This window comes from Budorcas taxicolor, chromosome 9, assembly GCF_023091745.1.
Source record: "Budorcas taxicolor isolate Tak-1 chromosome 9, Takin1.1, whole genome shotgun sequence".
NCBI classification, from domain to species: Eukaryota; Metazoa; Chordata; class Mammalia; order Artiodactyla; family Bovidae; genus Budorcas; species Budorcas taxicolor.
In genome coordinates this window covers 32,111,003-32,134,407 of record NC_068918.1, presented here as the reverse complement: position 1 = coordinate 32,134,407, position 23,405 = coordinate 32,111,003, and the positions used below count along the sequence as shown (strand labels likewise).

General features: G+C 42.1%; 1 protein-coding gene across 1 annotated transcript in view; it reads left to right on the top strand.

Moving 5' to 3' along the window:
• Positions 1 to 23,405, top strand: part of FIG4 (FIG4 phosphoinositide 5-phosphatase) — a 183,768-nt gene that overhangs the window by 78,954 nt on the left and 81,409 nt on the right. Inside the window, exons 11-15 of the mRNA XM_052645719.1 lie at positions 5,466 to 5,599; positions 6,875 to 6,991; positions 8,968 to 9,013; positions 10,014 to 10,162; positions 11,161 to 11,327. Coding sequence (XP_052501679.1) covers positions 5,466 to 5,599; positions 6,875 to 6,991; positions 8,968 to 9,013; positions 10,014 to 10,162; positions 11,161 to 11,327 — 613 coding nt within the window. The remainder of the gene's footprint in view (positions 1 to 5,465; positions 5,600 to 6,874; positions 6,992 to 8,967; positions 9,014 to 10,013; positions 10,163 to 11,160; positions 11,328 to 23,405) is intronic.

The following is a 23,405-nucleotide window of genomic DNA, read 5'->3' as shown; positions in this document are numbered from 1 at the left end:
ACAGCTCTTCTGTGTGTTTTGTCATCTCTTCTTAGTATCTTCTGCTTCTGTTTTATTCATAGTTTCTGTCCTTTATCGAGCCCATCTTTGCATAAAATGTTCCCTTGGTATCTCTAATTTTCTTGAAGAGATAGATGGTCTTTCCTATTCTATTTTCCTTTATTTGCATTGTTCACTTAAGACTTTCATATCTCTCCTTGCTATTCTTTGAAACTCTGCATTCAGATGGGTATATCTTTCTTTTTCTCCTTTGCCTTTTGCTTCTCTTCTTTTCTCAGCTCTTTGTAAGTCCTCCTCAGACAACCATTTTGCCTTTTTGCATTTCTTTTTCTTGGTGATGGTTTTGGTCACCACCTCCTATACAATCTTATGTCCATAGTTCTGTCCATAGTTCTTTAGGCACTCTATCAGATCTAATCCCTTGAATCTATTTGTCACTTCTACTGTAAGTGATTTGATTTAGGTCATCCTTGAATGGCCTAGTGGTTTTCCCTACTTTCTTCAAGTCTGAATGTTGCAATAAGGAGCTCACGATCTGAGTCCTAGTCAGCTCCCAGTCTTGTTTTTGCTGACTGTATGACCTGGATAACTGAGATCATTAATTATAATAAGCATAATTCAATTTAATTAGAAACCAAGGAGTCCTATGTCCATTGAAGCCACCATTTAACAGTTTTGAAGGTTTCCCTTGTGCCAAAGCAGTCATAAAAACAGTCCCTGCCTTCTCTGGGCTCACAGTCTAACAGGAGATGGTAAAGTGAGGCAGAGGTACCAAGACAGGGTTACGATGCTGGGAGAGCTTATAGCGGGAGAGAAGTCTTCCTGAAGAGGTGATGAGTCAGTGCAATGCCTCTGAACGAAGAGCCCTTTACAAGGCCAAGAGGAAAGAGAGCAGCAGGTGCAAAGGCCCTGGGACGGGAGGGCATAAGGTGTGTTTGAGGAAGAAGAGGCCTTTCTGACTGGGTCCCAGAGAATGCAAGCAGGAGAGCCTGTTGTGAGAAGAGACTGGAGAGGTAGTTATGCAGACTTGTAGAGCCTTGTAGGGTGTGTTGATGAGTCAGGTCTTATCTTGACTTTCCAAAACCATCGAAGGTTTTGTAGAGTTGAGAAGATGGTGATCAGATTTCTGTTTTGAGAAGATTGTCCTGATCTCAACATAGAGAACGAATGGATTGGTACAGACTGAATTCGATGTTGGAGGATGCCATAGGCTGTTATAATTATCCAGAAAAGGGGTAACTGGCCGCAGCTGGGTGGCATGGTGGAGGTGGGGAGGAGTGCACACAGGCAGTGGAGCCAGTGATGAGCTGGGTCTGAGATGAGGGAGAGGGAGGGGCGAGACTTGACCCCCTGGTTTCTGGCTCACTTAGGTGAATGGGTGGTGATGCCAGGCACTGAGCCAGGGAACACAGACTGTCTGTGAGGGAAGGCGGTGAGTGCGGCTTGAATGTGTTGAGGTTTGAGATGGATGGAGTCCTGTCAAAGGAGATGGTAAGTAGGTGGTCGCTGTGTGAGATGGAAGCTCAGGAGAGAGGTCTGGGCTGAGATGTGATATGATGGCCCATCTGAGTCCTGGCGATATTTGAAGACATGGGTGTGGATAGGATGCCCATCCAAGGGTACCAAGAGAAGAGTGGGGAGCCTCTGGTCTCGACTTGAGAACCTCCAGCTCCTGATGTCCAGGTAGAACAGGCTGAATCCTTAAAGGCTCAGAGGAGGGACAGATGGGAAAGTAGGAGGAAAACCGGGTGAGTGCTGTGCTCTGGCAGCTAAGAGAAGGCGTGTTTCATGGTGAAGGAAGCAAGCAGTTGACCATGGCAAAGGCTGCTGGCGGGCCAGGTAAGATGAAAACGGAAAATATGCTCATTGATGTTCCCAGCACCAGGGCACTGAGTGACCTGGACTGACCTGCAGGAGGACTTCTTCCCTCAGTTCAGTTCAGTCGCTCAGTCATGTCTGACTCTTTGCGACCCCATGGACTGCAGCACGCCAGGCTTCCCTATCCATCACCAACTCCTGGACCTTACTCAAGCTCATGTCCATTGAGTCGGTGATGCCATCCAACCATCTCATCCTCTGTTGTTCCCTTCGTCTGCCTTCAGTCTTGCCCAGTGTCAGGGTCTTTTCCAGTGAGTCAGTTCTTTGCATCAGGTGGCCAAAGTGTTGGAGCTTCAGCCTTAGCATCAGTCCTTCCAATGAATATACAGGACTGATTTCCCTTAGGATGGACTAGTTGGATCCTCACCTAGTGAGAAATGTGGAAGAGTTGGTGTCTTCATCTGGTTGTTGTTTCTTGAAGAGATCATGATGTGTTTTAAAGTGTTTGGGAAGGATCTGTTTGAGATCCTTAAAGAGAGGAGAGAATACAGGAAAAAGAAGGGATGATCAGGGGCCTCATGTACTTGAGAGGAAAGGAATCTGAAACCTGGAGGGAGGGGTTATTTTAATGGGAGGACAGAATCATAAGGGTACGTGTGTGTGTGTGTGTGTGTGTGTGTGTGTGTGTGAGTCAGAGGAGGAAGGTGATGAGGAGGGGAGCCGTGGACAGTGAGGCAGGAAGCTTTAGTGCATGAATTCAAAGGAGCGGGGGTGTGTGTGTGTGTGTGTGTCTGTGTGTCTTTGTGTGTGTGTGTGTGTGTGTGTGTGTCAGAGGAGGAAGGTGATGAGGGGAGCCGTGGACAGTGAGGCAGGAAGCTTTAGTGCATGAATTCAAAGGAGTGGGTGTGGGTGTGTGTGTGTCTGTGTGTGTGTGTGTCTGTGTGTGTGTGTGTCTGTGTGTGTGTGTGTCTGTGTGTCTTTGTGTGTGTGTGTGTGTCTGTGTGTCTTTGTGTGTGTGTGTGTCTGTGTGTGTGTGTGTCAGAGGAGGAAGGTGATGAGGAGGGGAGCCGTGGACAGTGAGGCAGGAAGCTTTAGTGCTCCCTCTGTCACTCTTTGGCTTAGGAAATTGTTGGTCTCCTTCAGTTAGATGACTGCCAACACCCAAGACTCCTGTAATATTATTATATATAATATAATAATGATCAGAGCTTGACTTTGTAAAATAAATCAAGTATTAAATACATCACTTTTTAGACTTTTATTCACATCAGTTCAGAAATTTCATCTCTCTTGCTGTCAACTCAGAGTGATGTAAGACAATAGCTGGATAACCCATAACCTCAGCCTGATATTACACAGTAGCTATAAGAAACATAAAAAATTCAAGAAGCAAAACTCTACTAACAAGAACCTTCATGAACAATTTTCTAATGTATAGGCAATAAGATATTGTTTGTATAGAAATAAATTATTGCTGAAGCACTAAATTAAAAAGTTATCACTAGAATATAAATGTCAATCTAAGTTAGTGAATTTTCTTCATATATTACTGAGTCCTTGTAGTGTAGTTAAAAGCTATGGTTAAACAGAGATTCATGATGTATGAAATAAACTATTTCTCTATTAAGTATGCAGGTTCAAAATATAATATCAGATACATGTGGTTATAAAGTGTTCCTGCCCAGATTTCTCAAGTGAACATTTACTTCTTAATATTTAAATGCCAGTCAACAGATTTTAAAATTATTGTTGTTTATTATTTCATTGTCATAAAAATCCTGACAATAACAAGAAAATACTTTGGAGATTAAATTGCTGTTTTGTAGAATAGAAAAAATGTTTGATTGTTTTTGTCATCAGTTACTTTATTCATTGGATAGAAGAAGATATTTATTTAGTTCACTTGGAAGAAGTCCATATTAACTAGTCAAAGTGTGTCTCTGTGTGTGTGTGTAGATATCAAGGGATAGTCACTCTTTGTTCTGCCTCCATATGAAGTGTCGAAAATGGAATACCTTTCTTGATTTTTCTCTTTGGCCCTGTGTGTGAACTGTCTCCTTCCCACCCCCTTCCCCACGTGTGTAAGTTTGAGACACTGCTTGACAAAAATTTCGCAGCAATCCTTACACTGTCAGTGCTGCTGCTCAGGGTTAATAGGAAGCCAGCCAAGGGCCTGATGTCATTATCCATCAGAGGACTTTAATCTGGGGGCCTTGGATGGCTATTGGGAGGATCTCTGAACCCTTTGAAATGATGTACAAAGTCACTTGCATATGTAAAGCTTTCATCTGGTTGTTAAATGAGTCTGTGACCCAAAGGCAGTTGACTAAACAATTCAGTAGTGAATCCGCTGTGGGCAGACTGCATAAAGCATGCTCTTTGCACAGAGATGATCCCAAGTTGGTGAAATAACCTTACTTGTGCATCTCCTTAAATGTCAGATTTGACAGAAGAAATTCACAAACCTTTTGTTTCTCTAGTTGGTTTAAAATACTTTTGAGAAAAATTCCAAGTATGTAATTTAATTTTCTCAGATGTAAAAATAAGCTAATATTTGTTCATTGAAAACTGATTTATCACTGGGCTTAATCAACTTGAATTCCTCCATTTGACATATACAGTTATGCAAAATAGATACGTTTTCTTTCGTTTCCTTGGTGATTATCTAATTAAATTCATGACAGTTAAGTAACCAGCATGGTTGAAAACAGCATAGACCTATCCTGATGCCAGTAATAGTCCGTATTGCTGAGTTACTTTTTATTTGCATGTTTGTTTCTGAGTAAAGTCCTGATCAGAATAATAATACAAATGGTCTGTTTTGTATTAATATTTACCATGCGTCAGATGCTCTGATAAGAAATTACAATGTTTCATCTCCTTTAAACCTCACATTAATCCTTTAAGGGAGGTGCTGCTGTTACCCATCTTACAGATGAGGAATTCAGGAGGCAGAGAATGAGCTCCAGGCTCACAGCTGAGTAATAACACACCAGCCCCGCTGTGAATGGGAGAATGTGTCTTCCCCTTGAATGGGAGACAGTGTGGTCTCTCCGGAGCTACAGCAGGCAGGCGAGGAGGTGGACCGCTAAGATATAGTCCCATTCACGCCTCTCAGCTTCAGTGCATTCAGCCACAGTGTAAAAGGGGAAGGCAAAACTGCCTTGGCTACCTCCAGGGGATCTTATGAGAGTCAAGTTTAAGAGCATATGAAGGCTATGAAAACGTTCTCTGCTCTGCCAGTTTGGGGATTATCCATCCAAGCCCGGTTGATTTCTGTCTGGTCCTTCGCTGGCTGGGGCTTGGGGGTCCTCTCTTCTGGTCTTTGGGGATTCTCCTTGGCCACAGTGGGGTGTGGAGGGTGTAGGACAGGCCTGTGTAGGGTGAGCTGGACTTGCTGGGACTGCAGGAGGTTACAAGGAAGAAATCTGATCTCCTTGAGTATTTAGTGCTCATTATCTGTTGATCGTAATTCAGTGGCATATTTATTTCTTAGCATTTATTTCAATTTTAATAAGGTAGGTTTCACTTTTTTCATATTTAGCACTTCATCTTTTTGTTTTGCCTTAGTGGCAAAGTTACGTTTAAAGTCTGTTCCTCCAATTTAAGGCAGTTGGAACACTGACGATGTTTAATTTTTGGAAAAGGAAAGAGAAAAAAGGAAGCATGAAAGAATTCTGAGCGAAGAGCTTGTAGCTGCTGTGACCTACCTCAACCAGTTTTTGCCTCCCGAGCACACAATTATTTATATTCCGTGGGACATGGCCAAGTACACCAAAAGGTGAGCAGACGCTCGTCTTGTCTGGTTAGGTTTTCCTCTTCTTGTGATGTAGAATAGCAGGAAGCAACCTCCCCCGTAAAGTGACTCTTATTTTCCTTTGTGGAGCTGCTTGAGGGGCTGTTTAACTGCTGGTGTGTAATTAGAGGGCTTAAATTAATTGATCAAACTCTCTCTGCCCACCATTTTTGCCATTTGCAAATTCTCTTTGAAGCATCCCAGTGACTTCAGAACACCTCTCTTCAGCTGCTTTTCCTCAAAGGTGTTAGTTTCACCTTTTCTTTCTATTTCATTCTATCTCCCTGTTTAATTCCTTTCTCAGATGCCACTTGCAGACATTCTCACTTGTGGGTGAACCAGCACTAACTCCTGACCGTTTATAGTAAATCCAGACCCCTTGGTGTAATGTGAAAGCCCCAACATCTGGTTGGTTCCAGAATATAATAACTCCTTCTTTATTCCCAGTGCTATTCTGCTCCTGCAAAAGCTAACCGGCAGGCTCTGTCTCCAGTGTAGCAGCCGAGTCCAATTCTGGACCCTTTGTTCCTATGTTTCCTCTCCCTCCAGTCCTCCTCCCTACCTCCCAGGGTGTTTTCCCACCTCTCTCACTGTCATGTTCGGAGCCAAACTCGTCTCTTCCAGGGAGCTCTCATTAACCTTGCATTGTCCTTTGACTCATTTGCTGGGCGTCCTACAAACACTAGGTTCACATCAAGGTCTCTCTTTCTCTTTTTCTTAATGTCACTGTATTGTTTTGCACTTGACTCATTGTACTTTTCTCTGAATCATTTTACATAGTTAGATACATGCACGTGCGCATGCGCTCACACACACACACACACACACACTTTCCCAGAGTATAAGCCTGGTTACTGGTTGGTGCCGTTCATAGTAATATATTTCCCAGTGTTTTCTTCCCAAACAGCCGCACTGAGCATTGTGCTCTCTTCACATTTTATGACTTCACTGACTCCACTCTTGGGGAGTGAAAGGCTTTGGAAAAAGCTCTTGCTGGGAGATGCCATGTGCCAAGTTTAAGGCTTGCCAACAGTTGCTGTTGAGTTACAGGCCCTTCTTGTGCCATATCTTGCTAGTTATTGAGTACACCTTGCATTCTAGAAATTAATTCTTATAATGTCCCTATTGAGTACAGACCAGAGATTTAAAAAATTACATTCCCAAGTATCATTACTGTAGCCTTGGCTTTGGGTATAAACATGGGTGCATGTTAAAAGTCGGGCCCTTCTCACTTCTCTTACTCTTCCTCCTTGCTCTCAGCAAGCTGTGTAATGTTCTAGATCGCCTGAACGTGATCGCAGAAAGTGTGGTGAAGAAAACAGGCTTCTTTGTAAACCGCCCCGATTCTTACTGTAGCATTCTGCGGCCAGATGAAAAGTACGTATGGTGTTTTAAAACCTAAAAGATATCTAGACGTTAGCTCTTATAGACAAAAAATATTCTAGACATGAGCAGTTTGTACTCCTTGGAAGATAGATGACTTTATTCCTTTGAGGAGACAACACCCTGCCCATGTGTCTGTGGGATGAACGTTCATGAGGGTGGGAGATTCTCCTGGCAGCTACATACCTTGAGATGGAAGCCACAGAATCTCTTGCTTCTTAGAATAAATGTTATATAAGGTATTTCTGTAAAATAAAACTTTCTGTAATGAATTCTGTGTTTCAGTAATAAATAGGAGCAGGAAAATTTTTTCTTATGCACCCGTCTATAGATTAGTATTTAACTAACATTTTAATGAAATTTGTGACTGTTTTAGTTACTTGCTCACAGATCTTTCTTCACTGGGGCTTCCTTGGTGGCGGAAACAGTAAAGAATCTGCTTGCAGGAGACCCGGGTTTGATCCCTGGGTCAGGAAGATCCCCTGGAGAAGGAAATGGCAATCCACTCAAGTATTCTTGCCTGGAAAAATCTCGTGGACAGAGGAGCCTGGTGGGCTACAGTCCATGGGGTCCCAAAGAGTCAGACCAGTCTATACTAATATTTTAATGAAATTTATCACTGTATTATAGTCATTTGCTGACAAATCTTTCATTACTACTTTGTGAGCTTCTTCAGATCAAGCATCTGTGCTTAATTTATCTTTAAAGAACCAATATTATGTATTTCCAGCTTTTTATTTTCATTTAACAAAGTTAACTATAATGGTAAAGAAAAAGCATGCAAAAAGCAAGAAAAAAACCCTAACCAATTATTAATGTACATCTTTGCAAGTAATCCTTCTGTTATAGTTTGAATTTCAGGGCACCTGTGACCAGGGTCCCCAGGACTCCTCCCAGGCTCGGTGATTTCCTAAGAGAACTCAGGGGTCGCAGTGTATTGTTGTCCTCTTGGCTGTGATTTATTATGAACAAGCAAAACAAGGCAAAATTAGCTAAGGGAGAAAGCACATGGGACAAAGTCCAGAGGAAATGAGGCACTGCAGAGTCCTCTCCTGCTAGAGTCACATGGAGCATGTTCAGTTCCCCCAGCAACTTGCGACAGCCAATGTGAAGTGCTGCCAACCAGGGGAGACGATTGAAGACTTGGTGCCAGGGTTTTTACTGGAAGTGGTCCCGCAGGCAGCTCCGCCTGGCAGCTACCAAAATTTCAGGCTCCCAGAAGGAAAGGCTGTTCAGCAAACCACGTTGCTTCTACAGACAGCTTAGGCACCACAAGCCATGCTTGTCTGTTCTGGAAATAGTGGAAATTAAAGTTCCCAGCGCCAGCCAAGGGGCAGCCTTGCAAGCGGGCCTTCCTGAGGATAGCAGTCAGGCCTGCTGTGTTAACTCTTTTTCTGCACTGCACCTTCTTTTAAATAATTAAAAGATTAATGTCATTACATAGTACTTAGAATATTTCCCCATGCCTTCATTGGTGAAGGCATGGAGAAAACATGTGGGAAGGAAAATAATAAAGAAGTTTGTAGAAACAATGAAAGGACTGTAGCAAAGCTCCATGAAGGAAAGCTGGAGGAAGTAGAACCTCCTAAAGTCGAGGGGAGAAGGAGCAGGCCTGGTAGATTGTATTATAAAGTTGATCTGCAATTATTATTCATGTCTATAGAAACAAACAGGAAATGGCCTTAAATTAAAGCAAGAGACTTTGGATGAATGTGGGTGACAAAATGCTAGTGTGCGGGGCTGGAGCAGGTTAAGATGCTCCTTTCCTGGCCCCCCTTTGAGGGGAGCATGGGTAGCATTCCATCTGTTATTTGCAAATTCACTTACCCGAGAAAGTAAACTGAATCAACGGATTATTCGGGGGGGTTCAGCCCTATTACTTTGATTCTTAATAAAGAGCTGGTACCAAATATGAATATAGATTATGTTATTAAATATTTTAAAATTAAAGCATGTATTTTTAAACACAGGTGGAATGAACTAGGAGGATACGTGATTCCCACTGGTCGCCTGCAGGTATAGATGACATTGTGTTAATAATGAACAAAATCTCTATCCACTGTGTGTGATGTTTTCTGAAAGCAACCATGGAGAGAGATACTTCTTATTGAATGCAACATTATTAATCATTTGAGAACAAGTTTTAATGCCTTGCAGCTAATGTTGAACTCTTGGAAAGGATGTGTGGCTGAAACAGTAATGGCCCATATATTTTTGCGGGGGCTTCCCAGATAGCTCAGTTGGTAAAGAGTCTGCCACAGTGCAGGAGACCCTGGTTCAATTCCTGAGTTGAGAAGACCCACTGGAGAAGGGATAGGCTACCCACTCCAGTATTCTTGGACTTCCCTTGTGGCTCAGCTAGTAAAGAATCCACCTGCAATGCGGGAGACCTGGGTTCGATCCCTGGGTTGGGAAGATCCCGTGGAGAAGGAAAAGGCTACCCACTCCAGTATTCTGGCCTGGAGAATTCCATGGACTGTATTGTCCATGGGGTCACAAAGAGGCAGACACAACTGAGCAACTTTCACTTTCATAGATTTTTTTTCATATAATATCAAATTATTGGAAATAGAAACATAAACAGAAATGTGTAAAGAATAAATTAGAAGGACTTTGGAAAATGAGCCAGATAATCACTATATATATTAATTATGCTTTAAGAATGAAACGACCTCAGCCACTAAATATTTTGGTTTGTACAATAAAGGAGATAGACCAGCAGGAAAAGCACATATTTAACTAATTGGTACATGTGGAAAATGTTAGCTATTTGTTTTATCTTGTTAAATTTTTCTTTAGTCTTGTTAAACTAAAGAAAAATTCAAATATAGATAGAAGGTATAATGATGCTATTGGAGCAATATTGTGAAGAGCAAATATAACCTTCTATAATGAAAAAAATGCTTCATTATTTGTTCATGAATAACACCCTACTTGTAGCTTGTCTTAAAGAAATCTTGAGTAGGATGGAAGTAGTTCTGGTGACTGAATAATGATTGACCGGTGTTTCTCTTAGACTGGTGTTCTTCGAACCAACTGTGTGGACTGTTTGGATCGCACCAACACAGCACAGTTTATGGTGGGGAAATGTGCTCTGGCTTATCAACTGTACTCCTTGGGCTTAATTGACAAGCCAAATCTACAATTTGATACAGATGCAGTTAGGTAAGCCTTATTTTTTTGCCTTTCAAGTGCTGGTAATGACAGAAAGCAAACTTGATTAATCATAAAGGACTTTTATGAACTTATTTCCCCTTTTGGCTTCTCAAAAATTATGTTGTTAAAAGATGTTATTTAAATTTGGTAACATCTATTTCTATTAAAGCCTTATGTGTTGTTGCCATGGTTTTGTTTTCCTATTCATGTTAATTATCAAAAAAACACTGTGTACTTTAGATAAATCCAAACTAGTGAGTTTCTTTAAAAAAAAAAAAATCTCAGGCTGTATCAGGAAAAAAAGTAATATGCCTTCATATATTTTGAATTAAACAGGTAAGATAGATAAAAGATTGGTTCTTCGGTAAGAAATACTGTTATTTCACTGTCCATTGGGTCCATGACAGTGCATGAAGTTTCTTGAAATGCAGTGATCACTGTTATCAGTCCTCTGAGACAGTCATAAAGGCTCTGTCCAAAAGAGCTCTCAGCTTACAAATGGCCAGATGTCAGCCATCGCTGCATTAAAAAACCTTAACAGGCACTTGAAGAAATGTAAGTTTCAAACATGTATTTCTAGGAAAGAGTATGGTTTGATGTGATAAGAGCTTGTCCTTTCTTCCAAAGGCAATTCAGAGAGAACAGAAAATTCTATCATGGGAGGTAAATTGAGCTGGCAGCCTGCAGAAAGTTAGGAGTCTTTTTAAGAGAGGAGAACCACCTTGGTCTAGGCTTGGGTAGATTATGCTTTTTGGTCTCCCTGTTTTTTTTTTTTCCCCCTTCGAGTTTTCTGTGATTTCGTTGCTTATTGGACTATTACTATAAAATGTAATACATTTTGCATATGTATTTATCTTCCAAGATGTTGAAGAGTCTACTTGAAAAGAAAGGCTCAGAGGAATTTATGTAGGAAAAGACTTGTTTTGAATCTGTAGCTAAGTGAATAAGGTGTATAATACTTCAGATGAAATTCTTCAGTGTTTGTGTGTTTTACTTGGGCTTCTTAGGTTGTTTGAGGAACTCTATGAAGACCATGGGGATACCCTGTCCCTTCAGTATGGTGGTTCCCAACTTGTTCATCGTGTAAAAACCTACAGAAAGATAGCACCATGGACCCAACACTCAAAAGACATCATGCAGACTCTATCTCGATATTACAGCAATGCTTTTTCAGGTAATTCTGGAGTTATATGCATTTCTGAGACTTATCCTGATGCACATTTTTCTCTTTTACATATCCCTGTTTTTAAAGCTAATTGGAAAAGTAACGTTAAAGTTAAATATTTTAAAAGTTTAAATAAAACAGAATCTGTCACTTAGGAGGTGCTCAGTAAATATGCAGTAAATGAATGAATAAACTTTGTATTTTAAGTAGGGCACTTTGGCCACCTGTAACTGGACCTTTTGTGTACTTCACAGTACTATAATTCCTTGGCTTCTGCCTCATTCCTAGTTTCTGCTTGTAATGAAAGCGAAAGTGAAAGTCACTCAGTCGTGTCTGATTCTTTGTGACCCCATGGACTATACAGCCCATGAAAGTCTCTAGCCAGAATACTGGAGTGGGTAGCCTTTTCCGTCTCCAGGGGATCTTCCCAACCCAGGTATCAAACCCAGGTCTCCTGCATTGCAGGCGGATTCTTTACCAGCTGAGCCACCAGGGAAGTCCTGGTAATACATAGATCAATTTAAGAGTGTTGAGTAATTATTTTTAAATAGAGCTCACCATTTTAACAGTTGTCTAACAATGTGAATATCACTGATTCTTTTAAATGGCAGCTAGAAGTGAGAACTAACATTAGCACTAAATTTTAGCCTTTTGTCATTTTATGACTTGGGAGTACTAACAGCAACAGGTAGTTAAAAGGGCACTTTTTCTGCCTCCATTCTGATGTCACTCACCAAAGTGATTGTGAGACAGGTCCCGTGCACAGAATTTTTAAAGGAAGAGCTCAGGTTGATTTTGTGAGGCTTGGACCCTTAAACTAGATTAAAGACAAAAACGTTTACAAAATGTAGAGAAGAGAGGTCAGCAAAGAGAATCTTTGAATTTTTGCTGTGCAGTGACTGTCCCCCAACCCTGCTCCTTTACCTCCAGCCTGGAGAGAACTGGACTCAGGGCAGGCTTAACGTAGTGTTCTCTCCTTGGAGGGACCCTGTGGAGCTGTTGGCTTCGGGCTGCTGTGTAGCGAAGCTGAAGCAGAGGGACGGGCTGCCATGTTGGGAATGGCCCCCTCTCCTAGAGTTGGTTAGGCCAAAGGATCATTAGGCCTACCAGGTGACCAGAGGGAGGCCCTGTGGGGGAGGGTGCTGGCATGGTGTTGGCCTAGGTCCTGGCCAGAAGGACCATAGCAGCGGGAACCAGGAGGTGATTGATCACTGGCTTCCCAAGGAGGGGGTAGCAGGAAAATGCCTGATGTGAGAAGAAGCCTGTGCTCATGCCAAGGGAGCTGCAGGTGTCTCCAGCGGTGGGAACCTCAGGAGAGTACATAAAACCATCCACAAAGGAGTCAGCCTTCAGTCTTTTCCATGCCCAGAGAGAATGCAGAAGTGGTTTGCTATACTTCTGTGCAGGCATATTCATTTTCTGTGCTATCTAACAAATTACTGAAAAATTGAGACCTTAAAGCAACATATATTCATTATCTCACGATTTCTGTGGGTCAGAATTCCAGGCCCAGTTTAGCCAGGTCCTCTGCAGAGGGTCTCACCAAGCTGTAGTGGAGATGTCAGTCAGATTGTGGTCTCATCTGGAGGCCTGATTCGGGGAGGATCTGCTTCCCTGCTCATGTGCTGTGTTGGGGGAATTCAGTTCTTTGTGGACTTGTTCCTTGTAGGGATCATGGCAGCTTGCGTTTTCATCACTGGCATGGGAAAGGGTCTCTAGAATAAGTCTTCTGGCAAGACAGTCTTACATAACATAATGTAATCGTGGGGTGACATGCCATCACTTTGCCATATACCATTGCTCAGAAGCAAATTGTGGACCCACCCACACATGAGCAGAATCTGTGACAGTTTCCTAAGGCTGCTGCAACAAAATACTAAGAACTACGTGATGTAAAACAACAGAAACTTATCTCACAGTTCAGAGGTAGAAGTTCAGTGTCAAGTTGTCAGCAGAGCCAAGTTCACTGTGAAGTCCCCAGAGGAGAATGCGTCTCCCCAGCTTGTGATGTTTTGCCAGCAATCCTCGGCGATCCTTGGCCTGCAGCTGTCTTGCTTCCATTGTTGCATGGTCTTCTTCCTCTGTGTGTCTACGTCTGTGTCGAGTTCCCCTCTTCCTGTAAGGACACCAGTCATGCTGGATTAGCGTGCATGCACACTCAGTCACTTCAGTTGTGTCCGACTCTTTGCGACATGGGGTGTAGCCCGCCAGCCTCTGTCCATGGGATTTTCCAGGCAAGAATACTGGGGTGGGTTGCCGTTTCCTTCTCCAGGGGATCCCTGACCCGGGGATCAAGCCTGGGTCTCTTACGTCTCCTGCGTTGGCAGGCCCATTCTTTACCACTAGAGCCACCTGCGAAGCCCTAATTGGATTAGAGTCTACTCTAATTCAGTATGGCATTATCTTAACTTGGTTCAGGCTTCCCAGGTAGCATAATGGTAAAGAATCCGCCTATCAATGCAGGAAACGCAGGAGACCTGGGTTTGAATCCTGGGTCAGGAAGATCCTTTGGAGAAGGAAATAGCAACCCATTCCAGTATTTTTGCTTGGAAAATCCCACGGACAGAGGAGCCTGGTGGACTATAGTCCATGGGGTCACAAAGAATCGAATGCAACTGAGCACATACAACTTGATTATGTCTGAGAAGACCCTAATTTCAAATAAGATTACATTAGTGGATATTGGGGTTTAGGGCTTCAGTATATCTTTTTAGAGAGAAACAGTTCACTACTCAACACAGGATATCTATCATGCTAAAGCATGAACAGCAGGAAGTGAGGAGCATGGGGGTCACTTTGGAGTCGAGATCAAGTAAGACCATCCCTATTTCCACGCTGCAGAGGGGTTGGAAGCTGGTTGGCAGCCTGGTGGGTGTGGGGGGACGTGCGGGACAGACCTAGAGGTCCTGTGTGGTCTGGCCCCGCCTACCTTGCCATTCTGCCATTCATGCCATCCCCTTCCCCCATCATAGCTCTCCAGACACACAGACCTTCTCACTCTTTCCTGACTAGGTTAGGCTTCCTCTGCCAGAGGCTCTTGCTGTGCCCCTTGGAACATTGGAACATAAAACTGCAGTCTTCTGAGCCTTTCGGCTCACTCTGCTTTCACTTTCTCAAGGATGGTACTCCAGTTTTTATTCTTGTAGCATTCTGTACCTTTGCAGCACCTGGCACAGTTGCACTTAAATCCTTAACTGTGCTATTAGTTGGGTTGTGTGTCCCTGTATCCCCCACCGTGAGACAAGAGCTCATGAGCATTTTATTTACTACTGGTTCTCTGTGGTGTCCCTGCTGCCTTGCTCATGGCACATGAACTGTTTATGGACTGAATTAATAAATGCATGAGTTAATTCATTACCTATGCCCTCCCCAGCTTCCCCTTTTCCCTGAATTCAGAAATCAACAGGGCTAAGTATATCAGCCTAATAACGTGTAGCTTATCAGTAATGCTCTTAGACTGCTCAAATCATGTCTTTTGAATTCACTGAGAATTATGGCCGTTATACAGCTGGTAAGCTCAATGCGCAACATAAACCACAAAGCCACTATAGACCTTTGGAGTGTTTGGATATTACTCTGTATGCATGACTCCTTGAGCTGGATTTAGGAACTTTACAATCAAAGTATATTAATCTGAACAAAAATCAAGAGTTAGGAAAGTCAAATTTAGAAATTCAGGTCAGTGGCATAAGTTTTATTCTAGATTTCTAAAGCAAAAATATTGAAGTATTCCCATCATCCTTTGTTACACTTACTGCTGTCGTTCCCAATAAAGATATTAATATGTATTGATGTATTCCAAGTGGCTACAACATTATTGCAAAGGATTATTATAAATAGCTAAAAACACTAAAAATAACATGTGGTTTCACTTGGTTTTGTAAATTAGAATGGTTTTAAGGTAGTCTCTCTAAAGGCAGTCTCACTGGCTATGCTTCATTATTGTACTGGTTTCCTAGGACTTCTGTAACAAAGCACTACAAGCTTGGTGGCTTAAAACAACAGAAATGTGCTGTTTCACAGCTTTGGAGGCTTTAAGTTGGAAATCAAGTGTCAGCAGGGTTGTGCTCCCTCTGAAGGCTCCGGGGGAGGTTCCTTACTTGCTTCTTATCTTCTGATGGATTGCTGCCGATCCTTGGCTTGCAGTTAAAACTGTGTGCTTTCATTTCTGTCTCTGGTGTCACACGCCATTCTCCTCTCGTGCTGTGTCTCCGTGGCGTTCTCCCTGTGTGCTTGTGTCTCTTCTTATGAAGACACCAGGGCCTGCCCCATTCCAGTGTGGCTGTATCTTAACAGGATTACATCTGCAAAGAGTTGATTTGCAAAGAGGGTCATATTCACAGGTCCTGGGGCTTAAGACTTTTAATATCCCTTTTGTGGGGAACACAATTCAGCTTGAAGAGCTATGTAAGTCGTGTGCCAACAGGTACATATACCTCTGGGTTATATGTTGAACAAGGTTTAAAACTGCCCTGAGGAAAGGGTCGTCCAGTCTTCTGTCCTCTCCTGTTCAGAGTTGTTCCTGAATTGGGAGTCATTATGATCCAGCCAGTCCATTCCGAAGGAGATCAGTCCTGGGTGTTCATTGGAAGGACTGATGCTAAAGCTGAAACTCCAATACTTTGGCCACGAAGAGTTGACTCATTGGAAGAGACTGATGCTGGGAGGGATTGGGGCCAGGAGGAGAAGGGGACGACAGAGGATGAGATGGCTGGATGGCATCACCGACTCGATGGATGTGAGTTTGAATAAACCCTGGGAGTTGGTGATGGACAGGGAGGCCTGGCATGCTGCGATTCATGGAGTCGCAAAAAGTCGGATACGACTGAGCGACTGAACTGAACTGATTGACACTTAAGGACCAAGTCATGTGTTTTTCAGTAAGATTAGAGCGCAGAGAGTGAATGTGTAGCTGTGCATGATTAAAAATGAAAGGAGAACAATTAAAAGACAGAAGGTGGTCATAAATAAGTAACGTGCACACAATGGAAAGGTAAAGCAGAGTTATGCATGCACAACTGAAAGAGGAACTATCATGAAAAGAATTATTTTATGAATAATATGGCTAAAACAGCCCTATTTATTTTGAGAAGCATGGTGCCATTGGGGTGTACAACTTATTTTTAAATTACAATGGATATTATATGATGGTAATATATTAATAGAACCATTTTCTTTAGGCACTCAAGATTGTGAATCAGTCTCTCCATCTTATGTCTCTGAGGTAGACAGGAAGGTTCTTAAAATTAGGTTGTTAAGAATTTTATTGTTGGTTCATATAGACAGATGAATACCATGTAGGTAACCCACCTGACTCCCTTTCAGGTTCATTTTAAAAACTGCTTTGAGTTTTCACAAATTGTTACCATGTTCTGGGGTTTCTTTTCTTTCTAAGAAACGTCCTTTGGTTTCTCTTATAACTGGCTACATAAGTAGTTGTAGGACATCAATAAGAAAAGAACGAGTACCTCGGTATTCTCTTTGGATGTTAGAAAGAAGTTTACAATTGTTAATTCCTTGTCAAGCTCTGATTTTCTTTTATATTTATTTGTAGGTAAACCTGAATATTTTTTTCTGAAGCTTATTGAATTGAAATCCTGTTTTAAGGAAAAAAGTATAACATACCTGCACAGTTAATAATAGAACAGCTGTATATACATATACATACACACGTATATATACATATATGTGTGTGTGTGTGTGTGTGTGTGTTTAGTTGCTGTCATGTCCAGCTCTGTGACCCCATGGACTGTAGCCCACCAGGCTCCTCTGTCCATGAGATTTCCCAGGCAAGAATACTGGAGTGGGTTGCCATTTCCTTCTCCTGGGGGTCTTCCCGACCCAGGCACTGAACCCCTGTTCATATGCTCACTGCCGTGTGCGGTCAGTTTCTCCCCTCTGCGGCCTCATTTCCACGAGCATAGAGGCACACCTTGTGTTTTCCATCTAATCTTTCCTTCTGTTCTTAACCACACCCACTGCTAACAAAAGCTCTGCTCTCCTGAAGCAAAACCTCTTGGAAGTGTTATCTGCACACCTGTTCCTCTCTCATATCCTGTTCTCTCCACCTGCTTCACTGAGCCTTTGCCCTGTCATGCCCCCAAACCCATGCTTGTCACAATCACCCACAATATCCCACAATCTCCCCCTGCCAAACTAGGGGAGTGTTCACCTTGCTCAGCTGTTCGGCAGCTTGTGTCACAGTGGAGCACTCCCTCTTTCTTGAAACTCACAACTCACTTCTGTGCTGTGTCTCTCAGTCTCACTGGTGACTTCTCCTGCCCTATTTCTAAACTCTTTCTACACTTTTACCTTAGGGGTATCTCACCCAGCTTTTAAATACCATACGTTTGACACTCAAATATATATCTCTTCCCTGACTCCTCCACTGATCTCCAGACTTATCTAAATGCCTACCTTGCAGGCATTTCCTCCTGAATATTGTGTTAGTTTTCTACAGGTGCCATAACCAATTATCACAAACTCAGTGGCTTAAAACACCTGTTTATTGTGTCCCAGTGTTTGTGGTTCAGAAGTCTGGGAATAGCATTACCCAGCTGTGTTCTCTGCTTAGGCTCTCACCTGGCTGAAGTTCAAATGAGAGCAATGAAGTCAGAATGTGGGCTCTGATCTGGAGGCCTCCGGGCTCATTCAGGTTGCTGGCAGAACCCCAGGTGGTTCTCAGACTGCTGTCCCCACGTGCTGTTGGCTGGGGCTCATTCTCGGGTTTGAGAGGCTGCTTACCTTTCTTGGCTTGTGGTCCACTCCATCTTCAAAGCCAGCAATGGTGCATCAACCCTTGTGCCTCAAATCTGTCTGCTTTCCTCTTCTGCCCTTAAAGGATTCTTATGATTCCAGTGGCCGATCCAGGTAATACATGATAATTTTCCTAAATTGAAGTCATTGATTAGTCATTTCAGTTACATCTACAAAGTCGCTTTTGCTATCTAAGATGAAATATTCATGAGAAGCTATGGAGGGAAGGTCATGAGGCCAAGTTTCTTCCTACCACGGATATCTGAGAAGAATCTCAAATGAATCATTTCCAGTAGGAATTGACTTGACTCTGCCCCAAACTTGTTTCTCTACTTTTTTTCTTTTTTCACCTCTGCTCCCATTGTTCAGTTCAGAATCCTAGGAATCACCCTTAATTTCTTTATTCTCCTTATCCTCCCTGGTCTCATCTCTCAGCAAACCTGGTTGGCTCTACCTCCAGAGTATATCCCAAATCCTTCTGCTGTTTCCTGCTCACTGTTGCCGGGCTGGTTGAGACAGCTGGTGGCCCTGAACAGCTGCCATGGCTCCTGATTCCTCCCTCAGCCTCCCCTCTTCTGTTCTTGCTCTTTACGGCAGCCACAGTGATCCTTTTGAGAGTTGGATCATATCACTGCCCACTCTGAAATCCCTCCCAGGGCTTCTCATCGCATTTAAGATCGGACTCTGCCATGACCTTCGAGGCTGTGTGTGGTCTGCCTCACTGTCCCCAGTCCTGCTCTTTCTTTGCCCCCTGCCCTCCAGCCCCCCGCTCTCCACTCCACTTTCATGCTGTTCCTGACATTGTGCAGCCTCCACCTGCTTGCCTGACCACCTGACCTAAGTGTCCCTCTTCTCTCTCATCACTCCCCTGTCACTCTTATATTTTCAAAGAACTAACATCCTCTGAAACTACCCTGTACCTTATTTACTTGAGTATTATTTTTGCTTCCCACTGTGGAATGTAAGCCCCATGAAAGCCAGAATCAGTTATGTATAGACCATATCCCTAGTGTGGGACATAGTAGGCTCTTGGATGAATGAATGGTGGGTTTTTTTTTTTTTCCTAGTTATAAAGGTAATATATGCTAGTTATAAAAAGTATAAAATAACTCACAAATAAATCATATAACCCTCACCTTTCAGAGATAGCGACTTGTTCATATTTAGCAGAACATGATCCTTCTAGTTACTGTACAGGCAATGTATATCTGCTTTTGCCCTTTTAGATAATGTGAGTAATCATTATGACCCTAAATATTCTTTTACAAGTTAATTTTTGGTAGCCTTGTGGCAGTCTGTCTTTTAGAAGCACCATAGTGTGGTTACCTGTTTTTATTGTGTATTTGTGTTTCTTTTAAACGTACATCTTTTTTGCCTATTTTTATCTTATGAAAATTTCAGAAGCATATTTATTAGGTCAGAATATAGATATTTTCAGGATCTTTAAAAACATATATGCATATATATAGCCAGATAGCCTTAACGAAAGGATGTAGCGATTGGTTCTTAGAGGAGTGTAGACGGGTCCATTTTGGAAAGTATTTGCCAGCTTTCCAAACTCCTTAGTGCTAAATTCAGACTCAAATGGAAGAAAGTAGGGGAAACCACTAGACCATTCAGGTATGACCTAAATCAAATCCCTTATGATTATACAGTGGAAGTGAGAAAAACATTTAAGGGCCTAGATCTGATAGAGTGCCTGATGAACTACGGAATGAGGTTCATGACATTGTACAGGACACAGGGATCAAGACCATCCCCATGGAAAAGAAATGCAAAAAAGCAAAATGGCTATCTGAGGAGGCCTTACAAATAGCTGTGAAAAGAAGAGAGGTGAAAAGCAAAGGAGAAAAGCAAAGATATAAGCATCTGAATGCAGAGTTCCAGAGAATAGCAAGAAGAGATAAGAAAGCCTTGCTCAGCGATCAATGCAAAGAAATAGAGGGAAACAACAGAATGGGAAAGACTAGAGATCTCTTCAAGAAAATTAGAGACACCAAGGGAACATTTCATGCAAAGATGGGCTCGATAAAGGACAGAAATGATCTGGACCTAACAGAAGCAGAAGATATTAAGAAGAGGTGGCAAGAATACACAGAAGAACTGTACAAAAAAGATCTTCACGACCCAGATAATCATGATGGTGTGATCACTAATCGAGAGCCATCCTGGAATGTGAAGTGAAGTGGGCCTTAGAAAGCATGACTACAAACAAAGCTAGTGGAGGTGATGGCATTCCAGTCTAGCTGTTTCAAATCCTGAAAGATGATGCTGTGAAAGTGCTGCACTCAATATGCCAGCAAATGTGGAAAACTCAGCAGTGGCCACAGGACTGGAAAAGGTCAGTTTTCATTCCAATCCCAAAGAAAGGCAATGCCAAAGAATGCTCAAACTACCGCACAATTGCACTCATCTCACACGGTAGTAAAGTAATGCTCAAAATTCTCCAAGCCAGGCTTCAGCAATATGTGAACCGTGAACTCCCTGATGTTCAAGCTGGTCTTAGAAAAGGCAGAGGAACCAGAGATCAAATTGCCAACATCCGCTGAATCATGGAAAAAGCAAGAGAGTTCCAGAAAAACATCTATTTCTGCTTTATTGACTATGCCAAAGCCTTTGACTGTGTGGATCACAATCAACTGTGGAAAATTCTTCAAGAGATGGGAATACCAGATCGCCTGACCTGCCTCTTGAGAAATCTGTATGCAGGTCAGGAAGCAACAGTAAGAACTGGACATGGAACAACAGACTGGTTCCAAATAGGAAAAGGAGTACGTCAAGGCTGTATATTATCACACTGCTTATTAACTTATATGCAGAATACATCATGAGAAATGCTGGACTGGAAGAAACACAAGCTGGAATCAAGATTGCCGGGAGAAATATCAATAACCTCAGATACACAGATAACACCACCCTTATGGCAGAAAGTGAAGAGGAACTCAAAAGCCTTTTGATGAAAGTGAAAGTGGAGAGTGAAAAAGTTGGCTTAAAGCTTAACATTCAGAAAACGAAGATCATGGCTTCTGGTCCCATCACTTCATGGGAAATAGATGGGGAAACAGTGGAAACAGTGTCAGACTTTATTTTCCTGGGCTCCAAAATCACTGCAGATGGTGATTGCAGCCATGAAATTAAAAGGTGCTTACTCCTTGGAAGAAAAGTTATGACCAACCTAGATAGTATATTCAAAAGCAGAGACATTACTTTGCTGACTTAGGTCCATCTAGTCAAGGCTATGGTTTTTCCTGTGGTCATTATGGATGTGAGAGTTGGACTGTGAAGAAGGCTGAGCACCGAAAAATTGATGCTTTTGAACTGTGGTGTTGGGGAAGACTCTTGAGAGTCCCTTGGACTGCAAGGAGATCCAACCAGTCCATTCTGAAGGAGATCAGCCCTGGGATTTCTTTGGAAGGAATGATGCTAAAGCTGAAACTCCAGTACTTTGGCCACCTCATGTGAAGAGTTGACTCATTGGAAAAGACTCTGATGCTGGGAGGGATTGGGGGCAGGAGGAGAAGCGGACGACAGAGGATGAGATGGCTGGATGGCATCACGGACTTGATGGACGTGAGTCTGAGTGAACTCCGGGAGTTGATGATGGACAGGGAGGCCTGGCGTGCTGTGATTCATGGGGTCGCAAAGAGTCGGACACAACTGAGCAACTGAATTGAACTGCCAGCTTAATAAGCAGAAAATGGTTTGCATTGTTTTCAGTTTGCGTCGTTTATTGAATAATAGTAAAGTTGAGTTTTGATAATGTTTACCGTCTATTTATTTCTTTTAAAATAAATAAATTTATATTTTTAAAAATTGCCTGTTTTTCTGTTAGGGTGTTGATCTTTGTCCTTCCGACATTTAGTTGGGATTTATTTCAACATACGGTAGGAGGTAGTGGTCCAAGTCACTGTCTGCTCCTCACCCTGGTTAAATAGTACTGTTTATCGAATAGCATCCCATTCCATTACTGATTTCAGAGGCCACTTTATTGTGGACTTAATTTAATATTAGGTCAACAAATGTTCTAGTTTGCAAATAAACATTTTTGGCTAATTAAAAAGAACTGTTATCTTCCAGCCTGACCTATTGTAATACCCTGCATTAGCGATTAACCATTTGGATGGAGTTTGAAAGGTGCCTATTCCTTTTTCCTTTAAAGCACAATTGAATATAAAAGTAGGTAGTTATTTTGCCCTCTTGTTATCTGCAACTGCAGAGAACCTACCTATTTTAAGCTTCTGTCTTGGTCCAAAGTACTACTGTCTTCCAGAGGGCGAAAATGTCATCTGCAGTCAAAAGTAACCAGGAAAAGATTCCGAGGCTCATTAGGGTTGGCCTTAGATTCCAAGCTTAGTAGGTGACAGTAAATACCATAGATACATTGTAAGCTAAAGTAACAGCAGTACATTCAAGAAGTCTCCATTATGATCCTTTGAAGGCATATCTGTTATTTGGTTAGGTTTCTCAATCTTACATTTTATCATGCTTGCTAAAAATTAAAGGAACTACTATTAGGTTTAATTAGGGATGAAAGAAACTCCTTGAAAACGTGGCTGAAAAATGGAAAGCTTCTTTAGATAGAATTAAGGTATTTTGAGGTACTGCATAGTGTGAATTATTAAGTGCCATTAAGGCTACTCAAGAATCATAAAGAATATAATTACTATAAAAGCAGTATGTTTACTTTCATATTGTGTTAAGAGGGTGCAAATTGGGGTGGTAATGCATGCATCATTTAATACTTGATGTTTTCTCTCAACAAATGGAAAAAAGGCTCCAAGTATACTCATCATATAAACACATCCCTTTCAAATATTACTTGTAGCATAAAAGGTGAGCACTGTTTTAATGGAATGCTTCCTGTCAAAATATATAACTGGAACCCATGTTTAATGTACCAGATTTCATTTATTGCTTCTGCCAAAATGACCAAATAGCCCAAGGAGAACAGTGTTGCTAATTTCAGACTTTTCTGTGTGCACTATAGCTGTTGGAAGAAAATTGATTTTATGATGATGTTATCCCGTTTGAAAAACAGTCATTTCTATTGGCTTTTTGGTTCTGTGCTCAATTTCAGAAAGAGATTATTATTTATATTGTGGATGTCTGCCCCTAACTTGAATATACAAGGGCTCAGAGACCAGAATGGAAAGAATGAAAGATGCTTGGGAGGGGGGTGTGCAGGACGGGAAGGATGGCTCATGAGACCACTTCAGTGCTTATTGTTTTTACCAAAATACATTTGAGAAAAAGAGGAGAGACAGCGTGTGTGTGTATCTGTGTGTGTGTGTGTGTGTGTGTGTGTGGTCAGTTTGATTAGTTTGTAGTCTG